This window comes from Marmota monax, unplaced genomic scaffold (genome assembly GCF_021218885.2).
Source record: "Marmota monax isolate L192 unplaced genomic scaffold, Marmota_monax_Labrador192_F-V1.1 WCK01_AAM20220418_F8-fsc00061, whole genome shotgun sequence".
Taxonomy (NCBI): Eukaryota; Metazoa; Chordata; class Mammalia; order Rodentia; family Sciuridae; genus Marmota; species Marmota monax.
Window position 1 is genome coordinate 16,194,217 of NW_026695230.1, and position 16,925 is coordinate 16,211,141.

Genomic DNA, 16,925 nt, shown 5'->3' on the forward strand with positions numbered 1-16,925 from the left:
TTTAATCCCAAAAAAAAAGAGAGAAAAGAAAAGAAAAAGATAAAGGGCTTAAAAAGTGTAAGAGTCTTATAACTACATTTTTTTTGTGTGTGTACTGGGGATTGAACTCAAGGGCACTTAACTACTGGGCAACATCCCCTGCCCTTTTTTGTATTTTACTTAGAAACAGGGTCTCCCTGAGTTGCTAAGTACCTTTCTAAGTACCTTGCTAAGCAGGCTTTGAACTTGCAATCTTCCTGCCTCTACCTCCCGAGCCACTGGGATTACAGGCGAGTGCCACCGTGCATATAATTCTATAAAATATTTTTTCAAAGGTTTTTCCTCATTGAAATGAGTTGTTTTGTTTCTTACTATATACCTAACAGCACCTGAATCAATGAAGTATTATTTGGAGTACTTCTCTAATCTTATGACTAGGCTGCCCCTACCTCATTCTCTACCCTCACTTCACACCACCTTCCCAGGCAGAACCACCATCCTGATCAGGCTTCTTTCAGTATCTCTAATTTACTTTGCTCTCTCTAACCTCCTGCTTTTTGTAGTATCATACCTTCTACTTGAAAGTTCTCATCTTTGCTGTTTCCCTTCCCCCAACCTGTTTCTTCACCTAGTTAGCCTACTTGAAGATTCACCCTCTAGATTTTCTCCAAACACCATTTCCTCAGAGAAACCTACACCTTCCTAGATAAGAGACCAAGTTCCTCTCTTAACACAACCCAGAGCTCTAGTACCTTTCTTCAATAGTACTTTTCACAGTTATAAATTGTAAATTTGTGTGATTACAGAAAAGAAACTTTCTAATTTGAGAAAATGTTATGAATCATAAATTATTCATAGTTGTTTGATTCTCAAACTCAGAAACAGCTATAATGGATAAAAACCTTACCTGGGGGAGGCTCAAAGAAGGCTTCTTGCTCCTCCTCAATGGGCTCAGTGTCATTGTGGGCTGTCCGTTTGTGCATAGCCAGCGTGGAGATCTGCTTGTATGTCTTACCACAGTGATTACAGTTGTATGGTTTGGAGTGAGTGTGAACGACGTGGTGTTTGTACAAACTAGAATATTCTGTAAACCTTTTGTCACACCCAGGAACTGTACAAACATATGGCTTTTCCCCTAAGAAAAACCAGCACACAAAATGTCAGCTTTAAAAAAAAAAAAAAAGGTCAGCTTTTATATAGGTAGACATAATTATTCCATTATGGGGTAGAGGACCTCTAAAATTAAACAGTTGCCAAATCTGGGCTGTGGACATAGATCAGTAATGAAGCGCTTACCCAACACAGCAACATATACACATAAAGCTTGTCAAATCTCTTCATATCCTACCATGAGGGAAAAACCGTAACTATAATTTTAACTTGGCTCAAAAGGTAGTCTACATTCTGAATATTGTCCTTAAGCATCAATCCCAATGTTCCCTTAATTTCAAGAGATGAGAGAATTAAGGATGATGTTATTACCCAGTTTAACTTTGATGAAACTATAATTTATTGTTTCCTGTAACTGGATAGATATACTAATAATAAGAATAACAAATGCAAGTATTACTATAACTAATGCAGCTTACCCAAAAAGTTTTATAAAGATAATGAAAAAGGATTTTTTAAAAAAGTCTACGGACAAGTTAGACATGTCAATATTCAACTATATATCTAAATATATCTAAAAGAACATTTACAATTTAACTTCACTTGACCTCTTATATCCAATCAAAAGCTATTCTTTCCTCACCAATAGCAAGTAGGCAAGACAAATGGAAGAAAAAACTATTAATTCCTGTTCTATGAAATAATCTGAGAATACTATAGGTAGTATATAATATTTTTTGAACTTTTTATTATGGAAAATTTAAAACTTACACAAAAATATAGAGAAACAGTATAACAAAACTCCATGTACCAATCACTCAGCTTCAACTATTAATTCATAACCAATATTGTTTCATTTATTTATTACATATTTATCCCTTCTTCCTACCGAGGATTATTCTAAAACAGTTCCAGAAAACATTCTATATTATCCGAAATGTATGAGATTATGTATATGAAAGATGGATCCTGTTATTTTTAAACAACATAAACAAAATTAACAATAATTACTTAATATCACAGAATATCTAGGCAATGCTATTTTGTGGTGGTATGGGGACCTAAAACTGAAAGCAAATGGAACAAGTTATCCTAATTATAGTTTAAGTGAATACTTTTATCCACACTGGGACATGAGGAAAATAAATTATTTCAAGTAATTTTTTTTTGTAGTTGTAGATGAACAGAATGCCTTTATTTGTTATGTGGTGCCTCACACATGCTAGGCAAGCATTCTGCCACTGAGCCACACTCTCACCCCTCATGTAACTTTTTTTTTTTTTTTAGTATTTTTAGCTGTAGATGGACACAATATCTTTATTTTACTTATTTATTTTTATGTGGTGCTGAGGATTGAACCCAGTGCCTCACACATGTGAGGCAAGCACTCTACAACTGAGCCACAACCCCAGCCCCCCCGTCAAGAAACTTTTATATAGAGTATTTAACTAATATTTTATATATGACATTTTAACTAATGTCCTCAGTCTTGAGCTAGGGATGAGGCAGCAGTTGCAAACAAACCTTGAACTCTTCAATAGGCTTATGCATTGTGGTGGCATGACTGAAGTGATACTAAAATTATTTTAGAGGTAACTAAAGACTCAGCAAATGAATAAATATTCAGTGCTGTAGAAGCCAGGGTTCTCAGTGTGGAAGAGACGTACAAATATGGAATTGGGAGGAAGAGCCTTGTGGGATGAACTAGAATTGGAAGTATTAGTGTGAACTCTTCATTTCTGATATGGAATGTGTAAGTGTAGAGATGCATGTTCCAGCTAATTCTTATTTTATATCTTCCTTGGTGCATTTCTTCTCATGGCTCTAACCACAGTAAAACTACCCATAAAGAAATCCCTCACTAATATAATTTAAGTTTTAGACATAAAAGTAATTGGAGATGGCTTCCTGTCCTCTTCCTCCCAATATCCATTCTCAAAGCAGGCAGGATTAAGTTCTTATCTTGGTGGATGGTTGTAAGGAAAATGTAGTGAGGGAAAGGGAAGTGGGAGTAGATTTCCTAAGCAGGAAAGTGGCAGCAAATTTCAACTTGGAAAATCAGCCAATTTTCAACTGAGAACAGAAATCCCCACTAGGTGGCACCAAACCACAGCCAAAAACTGAATGGAGCAGAATACAATGGCACATGCTTTCAATCCCAGCAACTCCAGAAGCTGATGTTGGAGGATGGAAAATTCAAGGTCAACCTCAACAATTTAGTGAGATGCTATTCAAAATAAATAAATAAATAAATAAAAAGAACGAGGGACTGGGGATGTAGCTCAGTGGTAAAGCACCTCTGGGGTCAATTCCTAGTACACCCCCATCAAAAAAATTTTTTTTTTTTTTTTTTTTTTTTTTTTTGCTTGAGCTTTAGAGTTCCTTTTGGCTGGCTACATGGCTTCACATGGGTCATCTGATAATCAAACTTCATGATAGACTGCATTTTATGAAAAAATTGAAAAGACAACCCATAGAGGGGAAAATACTGCAAATCTGTCTGACAAAGGACTTGTATCCAGAATAATAAATAATTCTTACAACCCAATAGTGAAAAAACAACCCAGTTAAAAAAGGGCAAAGGATTTGAAAAGATATTTCTCCAAAGAAGATATATGAAAGGCCAATAAGCACATAAAAAGATACTTAACATCATTAGCCATCAGGAAAATGCAAATCAAAAGATATCACACTCACTAGGAAAGTTATAATAAAAAAAAATAACAATTATCTGCCTATGGTGTGGATCAAATGGAAGCATCATACATTGCAGGTGAGATTGTAAAATGGCACAGCTACTTCAGAAAACAGTTTGGCAGTTCCTCAAAAGTTAAAAAACAGGGCTGGGGTTGTAGCTCAGTGGTAAAGTGCTGCCTCTCCCATGTGAGGCCCTGGGTTTGATCCTCAGCACCACATAAAAATAAATAAATAAATAAAATGAAATAAAGATATTGTGTCCATCTACAACTAGAAAAAAATTTTTTTTAAAAAGTTAAAAGATGGGGCTGGGGATGTGGCTCAAGCGGTAGCGCGCTCGCCTGGCATGCGTGTGGCTCAGGTTCGATCCTCAGCACCACATACAAACAAAGATGCTATGCCTGCTGAAAACTAAAAAAAAAAAAAGAAGGGAAAAACTCATTGATGAGAAAAAAAAAAAGTTAAAAGACTTTTGAAAAGTGACCCAATAATTCCACTCCCCTTTTTTTTTTTTTTTGTATTGGGGATTAAATCCAAGGGGTGCTTTATCACCAAGCTACATTCCCAGTCCTTTTTTTTCGGGTACCAGGGATTGAACTCAGGGGCACTCAACCACTGAGCCACATCCCCAGCCCTATTTTGTATTTTATTTCGAGGCAGAGTCTCACTGAATTGCTTAGCACCTCGATGTTGCTGAGGCTGGCTTGGAACCCACCATCCTCCTGCCTCAGCTTCCCAAGCGCTGGGATTACAGGTGTGCGCTACTGCACCTGGCCCCAGCCTTTTTTAATGTTTTATTTTGAGACAGGACCTTGCTAAGTTGCTTAGGACTTTGTTAAATTCCTGAGGCTGGCCTTGAATTTGCAATCCTCCTGCTTCAGCCTCCTGAGTGGCTGGGGTTACAAGCATGCACTACCACGTCTGGAGAATCATTATGCTTTAAATGGATAAATGGGGCTGGGGATGTGGCTCAAGAGGTAACGCACTCACCTGCCATGCGCGGGGCGCTGGGTTCGATCCTCAGCATCACATACAAATAAAATAAAGATATTGTGTCCACCGAAAACTAAAAAATAAATATTAAAAAAAATTCTCTCTCTATCCCTCTCTCTCTTTAAAAATAAAAATAAATGGATAAATGTCTAGTATGTGAATTTTATCTTAATATAGCTGTTTATTAAAAAATGAGAAGCCAAGCATAGTGGTATACACCTATAATCCCAGTGACCTGAGAGGCTGAGGCAGTAGAATCACAAATTCAAGGACAGCCTGGGCAACCTGGTAAGACCCTTGTCTTATTAAAAAAAAAAAAAAGGGGGGAGGGGGGGCACAGCTGGGGATGTAGAGCACCAACCCTGGTTTCAATCCCCAGTATTGCCAAAAAAGCGGAAAATGTATCCATAGATCATTCCTCCTTTTCTACCCCACAAGCTCCACAAAGTTTAATTTAAGAAACACCTTACCATGACAGCATAATACAAAAGTCCCCTGATTACTCCTCCGACTTCACTGCGTACAAATCTTCTACATGTAATCTATGCTCTAATTATATGGAACCACCCAATATTATGTTTTTTTCATACCTTTGTGCCTATCTTCATTACACTTCCCCTGCAAAGAATAATCTTCTGTTTACCTTTTACATCAGGATTCAGTCTAAAAGTCAAATTCCCCAGTAAAGTCTTTCTGAAACATTTCTTCCGTTCCTGCAAGAAATGACTGTTCCTGCCTCTGCTCCCAAGCATCTTGTTCATATTACAGACATTCTTCAGCAAGTTTGTGACCACTAATCTCTCCCCAACTAGACTGTATTTGATAATGTCTTATCTGTCTCTAAATCTATGGTGTCTGGTAGAAAAACTCATGATAGATGTCAATAATTGTTGAAGAAACGAACATACAAAAGAATGATTAAGTTGAAAAATTTTAAAGGTGTTTAACTTCTTTCCTCCATGCCAACTGGTAGGAAGAAAAGAAGAGATTAGCAAGGTATTGTTTCTGGAAGGGGGAAGAATTAAACTAAGCCTTCAAAGATAAAGGACCAAGAGATCAGAGATCATTACCTGTGTGTATCCTCACATGATTTTTATAATTGGTTGCGCTGGCAAATGCCCTCCCACATCCTGGTTCTGTGCAATAATAAGGTCTTTCTCCTGTATGTGTCCTAATATGCACTTTTCTGATATTTGATGTTGTAAAGGACCGACCGCAGCCTTCGAAGGGACACTTAAAGGGCCTTTCTCCTGAAAATACAAAGGGGAATAAATTAAATGGTGCAAAAATATATAGAAAATTGAAATGTCTTATCTTCAATTTTGCCTAGGAGCAGGCTCAAGACTTGAGTCTTCTATTAAGTTTCCCTTTTAGGCTTTTTCTTTTCCCCCTGGAAAAAGTATTTTCCACTCCTAACAAATTTGCCTTAGAAAAACTGAATGGTATTCAAAACTCATCAGTGATTACATGTCTCCCCAAGATGGAATCATTCAGGTGTGCATATTAAAAATTGAGCTGAGAAAAGCACGGAAAGAAATGGCAGAAAAAAATATATAAGAAAAAAATAGGGTCAAGAATAAGGATTAAGTTAGAACAACCCCAGAATCACTTAAAAGTTTGTTTCCTGCTTTATTTATGCTACGATATCTGGCAGAAAAAATAATTTTAATCTTTTAAAATCTAGTGCTTAGCATGTTTGTCAAAATACTTGCTAAATACATTACTATTCTCATAGTCCAAACTTATGACTGAAAACTCTGCCAATTATATTCCTTCTTTCCTATTTGCTTTATACAACCTTGAAACTCAAAAGTCCTTTGAACAGTCAAGCAGGAGATAGCTTTTGCTTTCAATTTTTATGTGCCCTTTTCTATAATGAACTCAAGCAAACAACTTCTGGAGCAGGAAAAAAAAAGTATCTTTATAGACAGACACAAGTATTTCATATATATAAGAGAGAGAGAGAGAGAGAAAGAAAGTCTGTTATTTTTCTTTGGGTCAAATAAAATTATGGTTTCCCTGTTGGTACAGACCATTCCAAAAGATTTCTGCCCTCAAGTTTGAAATCATTAAAAAAGGAACAGAATCTTTCTCTTTTCTTCAAGTGAATTTTTCACCATATGTTCACCAAAAGGGAACAGAATTCATATTGGGCAAGTCCTATCTCCTCCAAGTCTAGAAGACCTCTAAAGTCTTCCCACCTGTGACATGCTATGAAAAGCATCAACTGTTCTAGGACAATTTTCGTTGTACTATATGTATTACTATTCTGTAGCACCTAATTTGTTTTTGACTGAAATCACCTAAGTTCCTAAGCCCCTTATTCAACCCAACATTGTACCATGTTAAAATGTTATGCCATTATAACATTTTAAATCATGAAAATGTCATGATAAAAGTGGTGTATGGGGGCTGGTAGTATTGCTCAATGGTAGAGCTTGTCTAGCATGCAAAAGGCCTTGGGTTTAACTTTTGGCACCACCAAAAATAAAGAAATAACAAAACATAAAGACCAGTGTAAGGGGCTGGGGATGTGGCTCAAGAGGTAGCACGCTCGCCTGGCATGCACGGGGCGCTGGGTTCGATCCTCAGCACCATATAAAAATAAAATAAAGATGTTGTGTCCACCGAAAATTGAAAAATAAATAAATATTTAAAAATTCTCTCTCTCTCTCTCTTAAAAAAAAAAAAAAAAGACCAAAACTGTATGTTTTGATGGATGAATTAAAGAATCACAATTCTGACAGGCACAGTGATGCTCGCCTATAATCTCATAATCTTGGGAGGCTGACACAGAAGGATCCCAAGTTCAAAGTCAGCCTCAGCAACTAAGTGAGGCCCTATCTCAAAAGTTAAAAAAAAAAAAAAAGGCCTAGGAATGTGGCTAAATGGTTAAATGTCCCTTGGTTCAATCCCTGGTACCAAAAAAAAAAAAAACAAAAATCAAATCATAATCCTGACGTTTTTGCTCAATGTCAATGGTTGTATATAGCTTTTATACAACAAATTGGCTTTATATTGCAAATCCAAACAAAATTTATAGCATCTTGGAAACACTTGCCTTTGATACAATGAATAAAAATAAGTGCAGGAATGAAAAGGAAGCAGATACTTACAACCATTCCTAAGCATTACAAAGTAAAGCAAATTTAGGATCATGTTTGTACTAAAGATTAACCTTAGTTGCTAGAAGAATCCTCCCTGGAAATTTGTTAAACTATATCAGAGTATTTGGAAGTACAAAAATTGCAACATTTGGGGACAAAGTTATGACACCATGTTTAAAACACCTATATTAAAAATCTCTAAATTATTTTATGCTTTATTACTTAGTCAATAGCTTAAAATAGCATCTTTTATCAACAGTTTCTGAATTTTGTTCAGCTCTGATCCAAAACAAATACTTAAGCCAGGCACACACCTAGAATCCCAGCTCCAGTGGCTAGGGATGCAGAGACAAGAGAAGCTTAAGTTCAAAGTCAGCCTCAGCAACTTAGTGAGGCCCTAAGCAACTTAGTGAGAGCTAAGGGGTGGGGATGTGATTGGTGGTTAAGAGCCCCTGGGTTCAATCCCGGATACCAAAACAAAAAAACTAAAAACAAATAATCACCCTTATAGTATCAATTCCACAAGCAGTCAAGCATAGGGTAGAGAGGGGAGTGAGGGGAGATAAGAATAAAGTACCACTTAGAAAAAGAAGGTAAGAGGGCTGAGGATGTGGCTCAAGCGGTAACACGCTCGCCTGGCATGCACGGGGTGCTGGGTTCGATCCTTAGCACCACATAAAAATAAAATAAAGATGTTGTGTCTACCGAAAACTAAAAAAAATAAATATTAAAAAATTCTCTCTCTCTTAAAAAAAAAAAAAGGAAACAAGCAGTTTAAAAAAGAAAAAGAAGATAAAGACATTTAAAGAAGAGATGATCACAAGTAACAAGTCTTTTTTTGGGGAGGGGGTGGGGAGAGGGGTATTAGGGATTGAACCCAGGAGCACCCTATCTCTGAGATATATCCCCAGCCCTTTTTATTTTTTATTTTGAAGACAGCCTCCCTGAGTTGAACTTGTGATCCTCTTGCTTCAGTCTCCAAGTCCTTGGGATTACAGGCATACACTGCTGCAAGTGGCTACATGTTTTTCTTTCTGTGGGGCTATTAGGGGTTCAGATATTTTCTTTAGCAGCAGCTTACTGAGGAGAAGCGATACTACACTCAGGCAGAATCAGGTGCCTTAGGTTTTGTTCTCAGGCTACTAACTAGACATGCAATCCTAGGAAAATGAGCTTGTTGCTCAGATAATTTCTGCAAGCTGCAAGGGATGGTACTCTAGAGCCATTGTTCATCTCTTTTGGAACACAGACCCTTTTAAGAATCTAAGAGAGTCTTGAGCCCTTATCCTGGTAAGAAACATATAAACACAAACAGCAAATTCCATGGAATTTCAGGAATTTAAAAGAAGCCCCTGATACTGATTCCCTGAAAATTTTCCAGATACTCCTTCCCCAAATCCCCTCCCTGAAGATCAAGAATTCTTGTCCTAGATATGACACTATTTACAATGGTACCTGTATGAGTTCTAATATGTTTCTGTAGATCTCCTGATGTTTTGAAAGATTTGGTACAATTATCTTCTGAACACCGATATGGCTTTTCTCCTGTATGAGTTCTGACATGACTTTTTAATCCATAACCTTCAAGGAAAATTTAAAAGAAATTTAATAACACAATACTCCTCTAAACATTCACATTGAAATTGAAGTACTGAAAAATATAGTAAATTCCAAGAATAAAACACGTTATTAAAAACGTCCTTAGATGGCTCAGGACTATCACACTGAAAATTTTTAGTAGTTTATCTTTGTTTAGAAGTGTGTGTTTAATTTTTTAAAAGTGTCCCAATTGGGCTGGTGTTGTGGCTCAGTGGTACAGCGCTTGCCTAGCACATGTGAGGCCCTGAGTTTGAATACTCAGCACCACATAAAAATAAATAAATAAAATAAAGGTATTGTGTCCATCTACAACTAAAAATATATTTTTAAAAAAGTGTCCCAATTATATTAGATGATGTTCACAACTCATATCCAAAAAGTTTAAACTGGATTCAAGACAAGGAACAAAGAATGAATGTCAGGAGGAATGGTACATGTTGGCCCTGCCACATATATCCCTGGGTAGACTCCATCCCACTGTTAAGTTCCAGTTCTCAGTGGTTCCCTAAGGTCTGTATTAATGTTAAATTTTTGGTCAGCTTTTAAAATCTGGCTTTTATTTTTCTTGCTAAAAGAAAGCAGAACATGTAGTAAAAAGCACCAAAGTAGGCAAAGACAGGTCTGTGAAGGAAAAAAAGAACACAGAGAGGGGTAGAGCAATGGGGCTAAGGAGGCAGTTAAGAGTTAAGAAAACCCAATAAGGGCTGGGGGATGTGGCTCAAGCGGTAGCGTGCCTGGCATGCGTACGGCCCGGGTTCAATCCTCAGCACCACATACAAACAAAGATATTGTGTCCGCCGAAAACTAAAAAATAAATATTTAAAAAATCCCCCCCCTCTCTCTCTCTCAAAAAAACAAAACAAAACAAAAACAAAAAAAACAACCCAATAAGAGATGGGGTTGTGACTCAGCGGTAGAGCGCTTGCCTAGCATGTGTGAGGCCCTGGGTTCGATCCTCATAAAAATAAATAAATAAAGGTATTGTGTCCGACTACAGTTAAAAAATAAATATTTAAAAAAGAAAAGAAAACCCAATCATGTGTTCTCTGGACTCAAGACAAGGATGAAGGGTCAAGTTTTTGCCCACTTATCTCTGCTTGACCTCCATCAGAACCTAGAAACAAAGAAAATTTATGTTCTTACCTGTTGCAAAAGCTTTCCCACAGCCTTGATGTTCACACTGATAAGGCCTGTCTCCTGTGTGTGACCGTTCATGGACCTATTATTAAAACACAGGCATGATTCCATTTCTTCCGCACACTCCTCAAGTAAGATGATTTTAACATAGACCTATTTTCCCCTCTTACTGCTGAGTGATTTTGTTGTATGCTTTTGAAAGAAATAAAACACCTTTTCCACAAAAACCATAGCCCAGGGATAGGGATATAGGTCAGTGGTACAGTACTTGCTTAGCATGGTGAGATCCTGGGCTGGATCCCCAGCACTGTAAAAAAGAAGATAAAGACAAGCAAACAAGCCAGGCGCAGTGGCACACACGTCAGAGAGACCTTTTTTGTATTTTATTTAGAGACAGGGTCACACTGAGTTGCTCAGCAACTGGCTTCTGCTGAAGCTGGCTTTGAACTCACAATCCTCCTGCCTCAGCCTCCCAAGCTGCTGGGATTACAGGCATGAGCCATGAGGTTTTGCCAGTTGCCCATGCTGACCTCAAACCTGCAATCTTCCTACTTCAGCATTCCAAGTAGCTCGGATTATAGGTGTGCACCATTATGCCCAGCTTACATTTAAGCATTTAAGTTTTTTTTTTTTTTGGTTGTAGATGGACACTATGTCTGTATTTTATTTATTTTTTTTAGGTGGTGCTGAAGATTGACTCCAGTGCCTCATGTATGCAAGACAAGCACTCTACCACTGAGCTATAGCCCCAGCCCATACTTAAGTTTTTATTTGTATTCCACATCTAGGATGAGGGGATAAAATGGGCTTAAAATATTCATTTTAATAAGGAATAACAATATTATAATATAACAGGAACATCTGAGGTCTGAGTTTTTCCAGAGTGATTAAAGGTACCTGCATGAAACATGCATGAAGAGAATTAGGACAGGGTGCAAGGAAACATTACCCAATGTAAAAAGTGTGGAGGCTGCTATTAGAGGGGTCTAAGTTTGAAGTAAGGTTCCACCACTTCCTTCTCTAAACCTTGAAGTCCTCTTTGTAAGGTGGGGACATAATAGTATCTATTGCTGTGACAAATGTGTAATCATGACAATGGCCATTCAATTAACATTTCTCACATATCAGGCCATTTTTCTTAGTACTTTACAGAAACAGCAGAACTTACTTAATTCTTATAACCACTCTGTGAGAGAGGTACTCTTATGATCCAATTATAGTTGGGGGTAATGAAGTACCAAGAAGTCAATTATAGGCCAAAGTTATACACTAACAAGTAATGAAGATGGACTCTTGGGTCACTACTCCAAATATGCTAAGTGCACACTTTCTGACATAGTTATTTAATATGTCTTAGATATTGTTATAATGAGTCACAGTACTTCTATTGTGTTCATCTACAATTAAAATAAAATACTTCGTCCAAAAATTTAATACAGGACAAATTAACATCAACTTTGCTGGATTCTGGTGAATCACTGTTAGCAGAGTGAACATACACATCTCTCATATAATTACATAAATTTCATATTTGACCAAATGCTTTGAAATATACAGAGTGTCTCACATGTGCCAGGTAATATGCAGGACATCAGGGATACACAGGTGAAAAAACACAGTCCAGGCCCTTAAAGAACTGACAGTTTCTACAGTCTATACAGACTTTTGTGTGTCTGAGTGTGAGCATGTGTCAGTATTTTGATAAGCATTTGAATGCTATATGCATATCACATTAGTTTTTAATGTCCTAGGTATACTATAACTAAATAAAACACATATATACACCTTGAGATGATGAGCTGTTGTATATAATTTTCCACATCCATCATATTTACATTGAAATGCTTTTTCTCCACTCTGTTGAGATTTAGCAGTTACTCTTGTTGCATGTCCTTGTAAGACAATCTAGATAAAACAAAAATTATGATTTAAATTACTCATATGGAAATAAAAAAGCTGAAATTTTCACAATAAAAGATAAAGCTATAATGTGGGTTCCAGATTCAGATAATCACTTTATCAAGAGTCTATCAATCTAAATCAGTCACATTCTTCCTGTTCCATTGCTGAAGTCAGCAGCTCTGAAATAGTCAAAAGGAGAGCTACAGTTGAAGGCACTGCTAGTTCAAAGATCTATTTCTCTCCTAGAAAATCAACCCAAGTACCATCCCCATTGTATGCACATATTTCCTGACATACTATTATTTAACTATGCTTTTTTTTAAGGACATATGCCCTAAAATGTCAAATACATTTTCAATTTCAGAAGCATTTCAAAAGCAATGAGAAAAGCTGGGCCTAGTGGCATACATGTGTAATCTCAGCTACTTGGGAGGCTGAAGCAGAAGGATCCTAAGTTCAAAGCCAGTTTAGGCAATCCTGTCTTAAGTCAAAAAATAAAAAGGGCTAAGGCTGGAATTGTGACTCAGTGGTAGAGTGCTCCCCTAGCATGCATGAGGCACTGGGTTTGATCCTCAGCACCACATAAATATAAAATAAAGATATTGTGTCCACCTAAAACCTAAAAAATAAATATTAAAAAAAAAAGCGATGTGGTATAGCTCATTGGTGGAACACTTCTGGGTTCAATAGTAAGAAAGAGAAGGCAGAAGAGAAAGAAGGAAAGAAGGGAGGGAGGGAGGAAAGAAGAAAGGAAGAAAGAGAAAGATGGAAGAGGTATGTGCAGGCATTAGGTCATTTAAGTCACCTATAGGAGATAATACAATCAATATCACATCTGTACTTATATTCAGCACCAGATCTTTTCTTTTGGCTATAATACCATAAGAATTCAAATAACACTCCTATGCTAGTAAAGGCTTTTAAAGATTGCTGCCTATTTTAGAAATTATGATACCACAAATGTTGAAGAATGACTGTCTACTATGTGGGTCATATAGTGATATGTTGCAATATTCTTTTCTGTGCTGGCTGTCACTCAAGGTTCAAAAATGACTCTTTCAGAGTTTTGTTGGTTTTTTTGTTTGTTTGTTTGTTTGTTTGTTTTTAGTTGTAGTTGGACACAATACCTTTATTTTATTTATTTATTTTTTTATGTGATGCTGAGGATTGAACCCAGGGCCTCGGATATGCCAGGTGAGTGCTCTATCACTGAGCCACAACCCCAGCCCCAGAGGTTTTTTTAATGTTGTAAAAATTCAAAATAATGAAGCAAAAATCATCACTGGGTGATACTACAGATGTTGTAGGCTTAAAAAGAAATCTGAAAATGAAAGGCAAAACAAGCATGTGATCCTGATGATTTTTCCTCAAAGATCTGTTAGATTCTCTTTGTTTTTGTTTAAAAAAATATCTGATTTATATAAGAGATTCTGCCATACCTCACCACTTTCAGATAAATATGAAGATTTTGGTAAGTAAATTTTCATAAATGTATTTTTAATTGCTTGCTGCTTTTTATCCTCATTCTTAAGGAAATTAATGTTTCATGTAATCTGATTTATGGGGTGAGAACTGATCAATAAAAATTATTTTAGGGTTGGGAAGGTAGCTCAGTAGAATACTTGCCTAGAATGGATGAGACCCTAGATTTGATACCCAGTATCACAAAAATTTTAAAAATCTACATTACCAGATATTTAGACTCTAAAGTAATGTGTTCTCCCATCTCAGGTAACCTCAGATTTCTTTTTTTCTTTAGTACTGGAAATTGAACCCAAGGCCTCATGCATGGAAAATAAGTACTGTACCGCTGAGTTACATCCCAGACCCTTTTTTTTTTTTTTTTTTTTTTTTTGCTGTACTAGGAATTGAATCTAGGGGTGCTCTACCACTGAGCTACATCTTTAGCCCCTTTGGGTTTGATCCCCAGTTTGGGGGGGGAAAACCAAGTATCTAACAAATTTTTCCTAATTTATACCATTTCATTTTCTAAAAAGCTTTATTTTTTTAAGTATATACAACAGCTATACGTATGGTAATATTATGGGTCATTTTGGGTTTTCTTTTTGGAAAATCTCCAAATTAAAAAAAAAAACACTAAAAATAGTAATATTGGCACTACGGATTGGACCTAGAACTTCATGCATATTAAGCACACACTCTATCATTGAGATACACCTCTAGCACGTTTTTAAAAAAATCCTAGATAAATATTTGAGGTGATGGATACGTTAATTATCCTGACCTGATCACTACATGTTGTCTATCTGTATGGAAATATCCCACTATACCCTCCAAAGAGGTATGACAATTTTTGGGTGGGAGGGCGGGGTTAATGGAGATTGAACCTATGAGGAACCTAGCACTGAGCTACATCCCCAGGTCTCTTTATTTTTTGAGACAGGATTTCCCTAAGTTGTTGAGGCTGGCCTTGAACTTGTGATCCTTCTCTCTCAGCCTCCAAAGTTGCTGTGTATATCACTGTGCCTGGCCCCAAAATATGTACAACTATTGTGTCAACTTAAAAAATCCTTTGCCCCTGACTAATAATCACTGATATAATTATTACCTTTAAGAGATGGAAAAAAGTGGGCTTAAAATATTTAAGAAAAGCAAGGTTTGGACTGGGGATGTGGTTCAGTGCAAGAACATGTGCCTAGCAGGCATGAGGCCCTGGTTCAACCCTCAGCACTGCAAATATATATATAGCAAGTTTCACTTGGTCAAGGTCATGTAGCTAGATTAAAAAAATACAGAAAACAAAACAAAAAAAAAAAAGATAAAATATGAACCACACCTAAATTGCCTATACTAAACAGGTTTGGTTCAATGCAAGAACACGTGCCTAGCAGGCATGAGGCCCTGGGTTCAATCCCATGATTTAGGAAAAACAACATCTACGGACTCTGCTAACCAGAGAAGACTGTACATCTATAGGCCGGCCAGTGATATAACAATGCCTATGTGGTCTGGCTTAAAAATTCAGGCTGAGCCCCATGCTACATGCCTTTATAGTCTCAGCACTCTGGAAACTGAAGTAAGAGGATCACTTGAGCCCAGATGTTTGAGGCCAGCCTAGGGAAAAAAAAAAAAGTCTCGCCAAGTGTACAGATTCTCTCTGCAGGAATTTGACCTAAGAAATAAATGAAGGAAGGAAGGAAGGGAGGGAGGGAGGGAGGGAGAAATGGAAATCCTGAGTTGGTCATGAGTGGTAAACCTGAGAAAGCATGGCTATGATGAGTCATGTGCAAACTCAATAAGAAGACAGAGAAAGCCTATCTCCAGAGAAAAGAGAGCAGAGATGCCATGGAAGAAACCAGCCCTTTGTGGGAAGTGGGAGAGAGAAGAAAAACAAGTGAGATCAGCCTCCATTCCTGATTCCTTTGTAATTCTAGTTCCTGTGCGGACTAAATGTTCAGCAGTTCCCATTCTGATCTTCTTATTTGCTCTGATATATCCTTACAACATATCTCTTTTTTCCTTGAGCTAGCTTGACTGGTTCTTGTGGGTCTTCCAACTATTACAGCTCTGATTAAAATACTGTCAAACCAAAGTACTTTGATCTCCAATTAAAGAAAAGTTAGTTTTGAATGATGAAAGGGCCTGGCATTCTAACATAACACGTAGAGTATCAACAATTATATGCATCTACAAATAGTATTTTCATGTGTTACTTAAAATATTAACCAAATGAAAATCTCACTTGGTTATCATAAACTCATGAGATGGGTAAAGCAAAGATGATCATCATTCTCATTTAACAGATAAAAAATTCAGATCCAGAGAAGTAACTTGCTCCAAGTCCCACTGCTACTATATAGCAGAATAGAAACTCAATCTGGATCTTTTGATTATAAATTGTATACTACTTCAATACTGTTTTCTACTTAATAAGGGTGTTGTAACATGAGGGCAATGACTATAGCTATAGTCTGCCACAAACACATCAGCCTCCCCCAGTGTTTTTACAGTTCTTACAAGTGAACACACAGGTATTCTTAGAGACTATTTTATATTGAGGTTTTAAATTCAGTGCTACTGGGGCTGGGGATGTGGCTCAAGCGGTAGCACGCTTGCCTGGCATGCATGCGGCCCGGGTTCGATCCTCAGCACCACATACAAATAAAGATGTTGTGTCCGCCGGAAAAAAAAAAAAAAAAACCTAAAAAATAAATAAATAAATAAAAATTCTCTCTCTCTCTCTCAAAAAAAAATTTTTTTTTCTTGAAAATAAATTCAGTGCTACTGACATTTTCAGAGGGTAACTCCTTGTTGGTGGAGCTATCCTTTGGGGGAAATCTCTACCCACCAAGTTTCAAGTAGTTTTACCTAAATTGTTGACAACCAAAAAAACTGTCTCTAGACATTGCCACATGTCCTGGGGCAAAACTGCCTCCACCT

At 37.0% G+C, this 16,925-nt stretch overlaps 1 protein-coding gene across 7 annotated transcripts in view; it reads right to left on the reverse strand.

Annotated features, from left to right (window-relative positions):
- Window positions 1–16,925, reverse strand: part of Znf143 (zinc finger protein 143) — a 62,308-nt gene that overhangs the window by 24,829 nt on the left and 20,554 nt on the right. For 6 of the 7 annotated variants that reach the window (XM_046438157.1, XM_046438156.2, XM_046438161.2 and 3 more), the window contains exons 8-12: window positions 12,408–12,527; window positions 10,629–10,704; window positions 9,342–9,467; window positions 5,850–6,029; window positions 887–1,114 (exon numbers count right to left, since the gene is read on the reverse strand). In XM_046438157.1, coding sequence (XP_046294113.1) covers window positions 887–1,114; window positions 5,850–6,029; window positions 9,342–9,467; window positions 10,629–10,704; window positions 12,408–12,527 — 730 coding nt within the window. The remainder of the gene's footprint in view (window positions 1–886; window positions 1,115–5,849; window positions 6,030–9,341; window positions 9,468–10,628; window positions 10,705–12,407; window positions 12,528–16,925) is intronic. The other variant, XM_046438160.2, reaches the window with a different exon arrangement.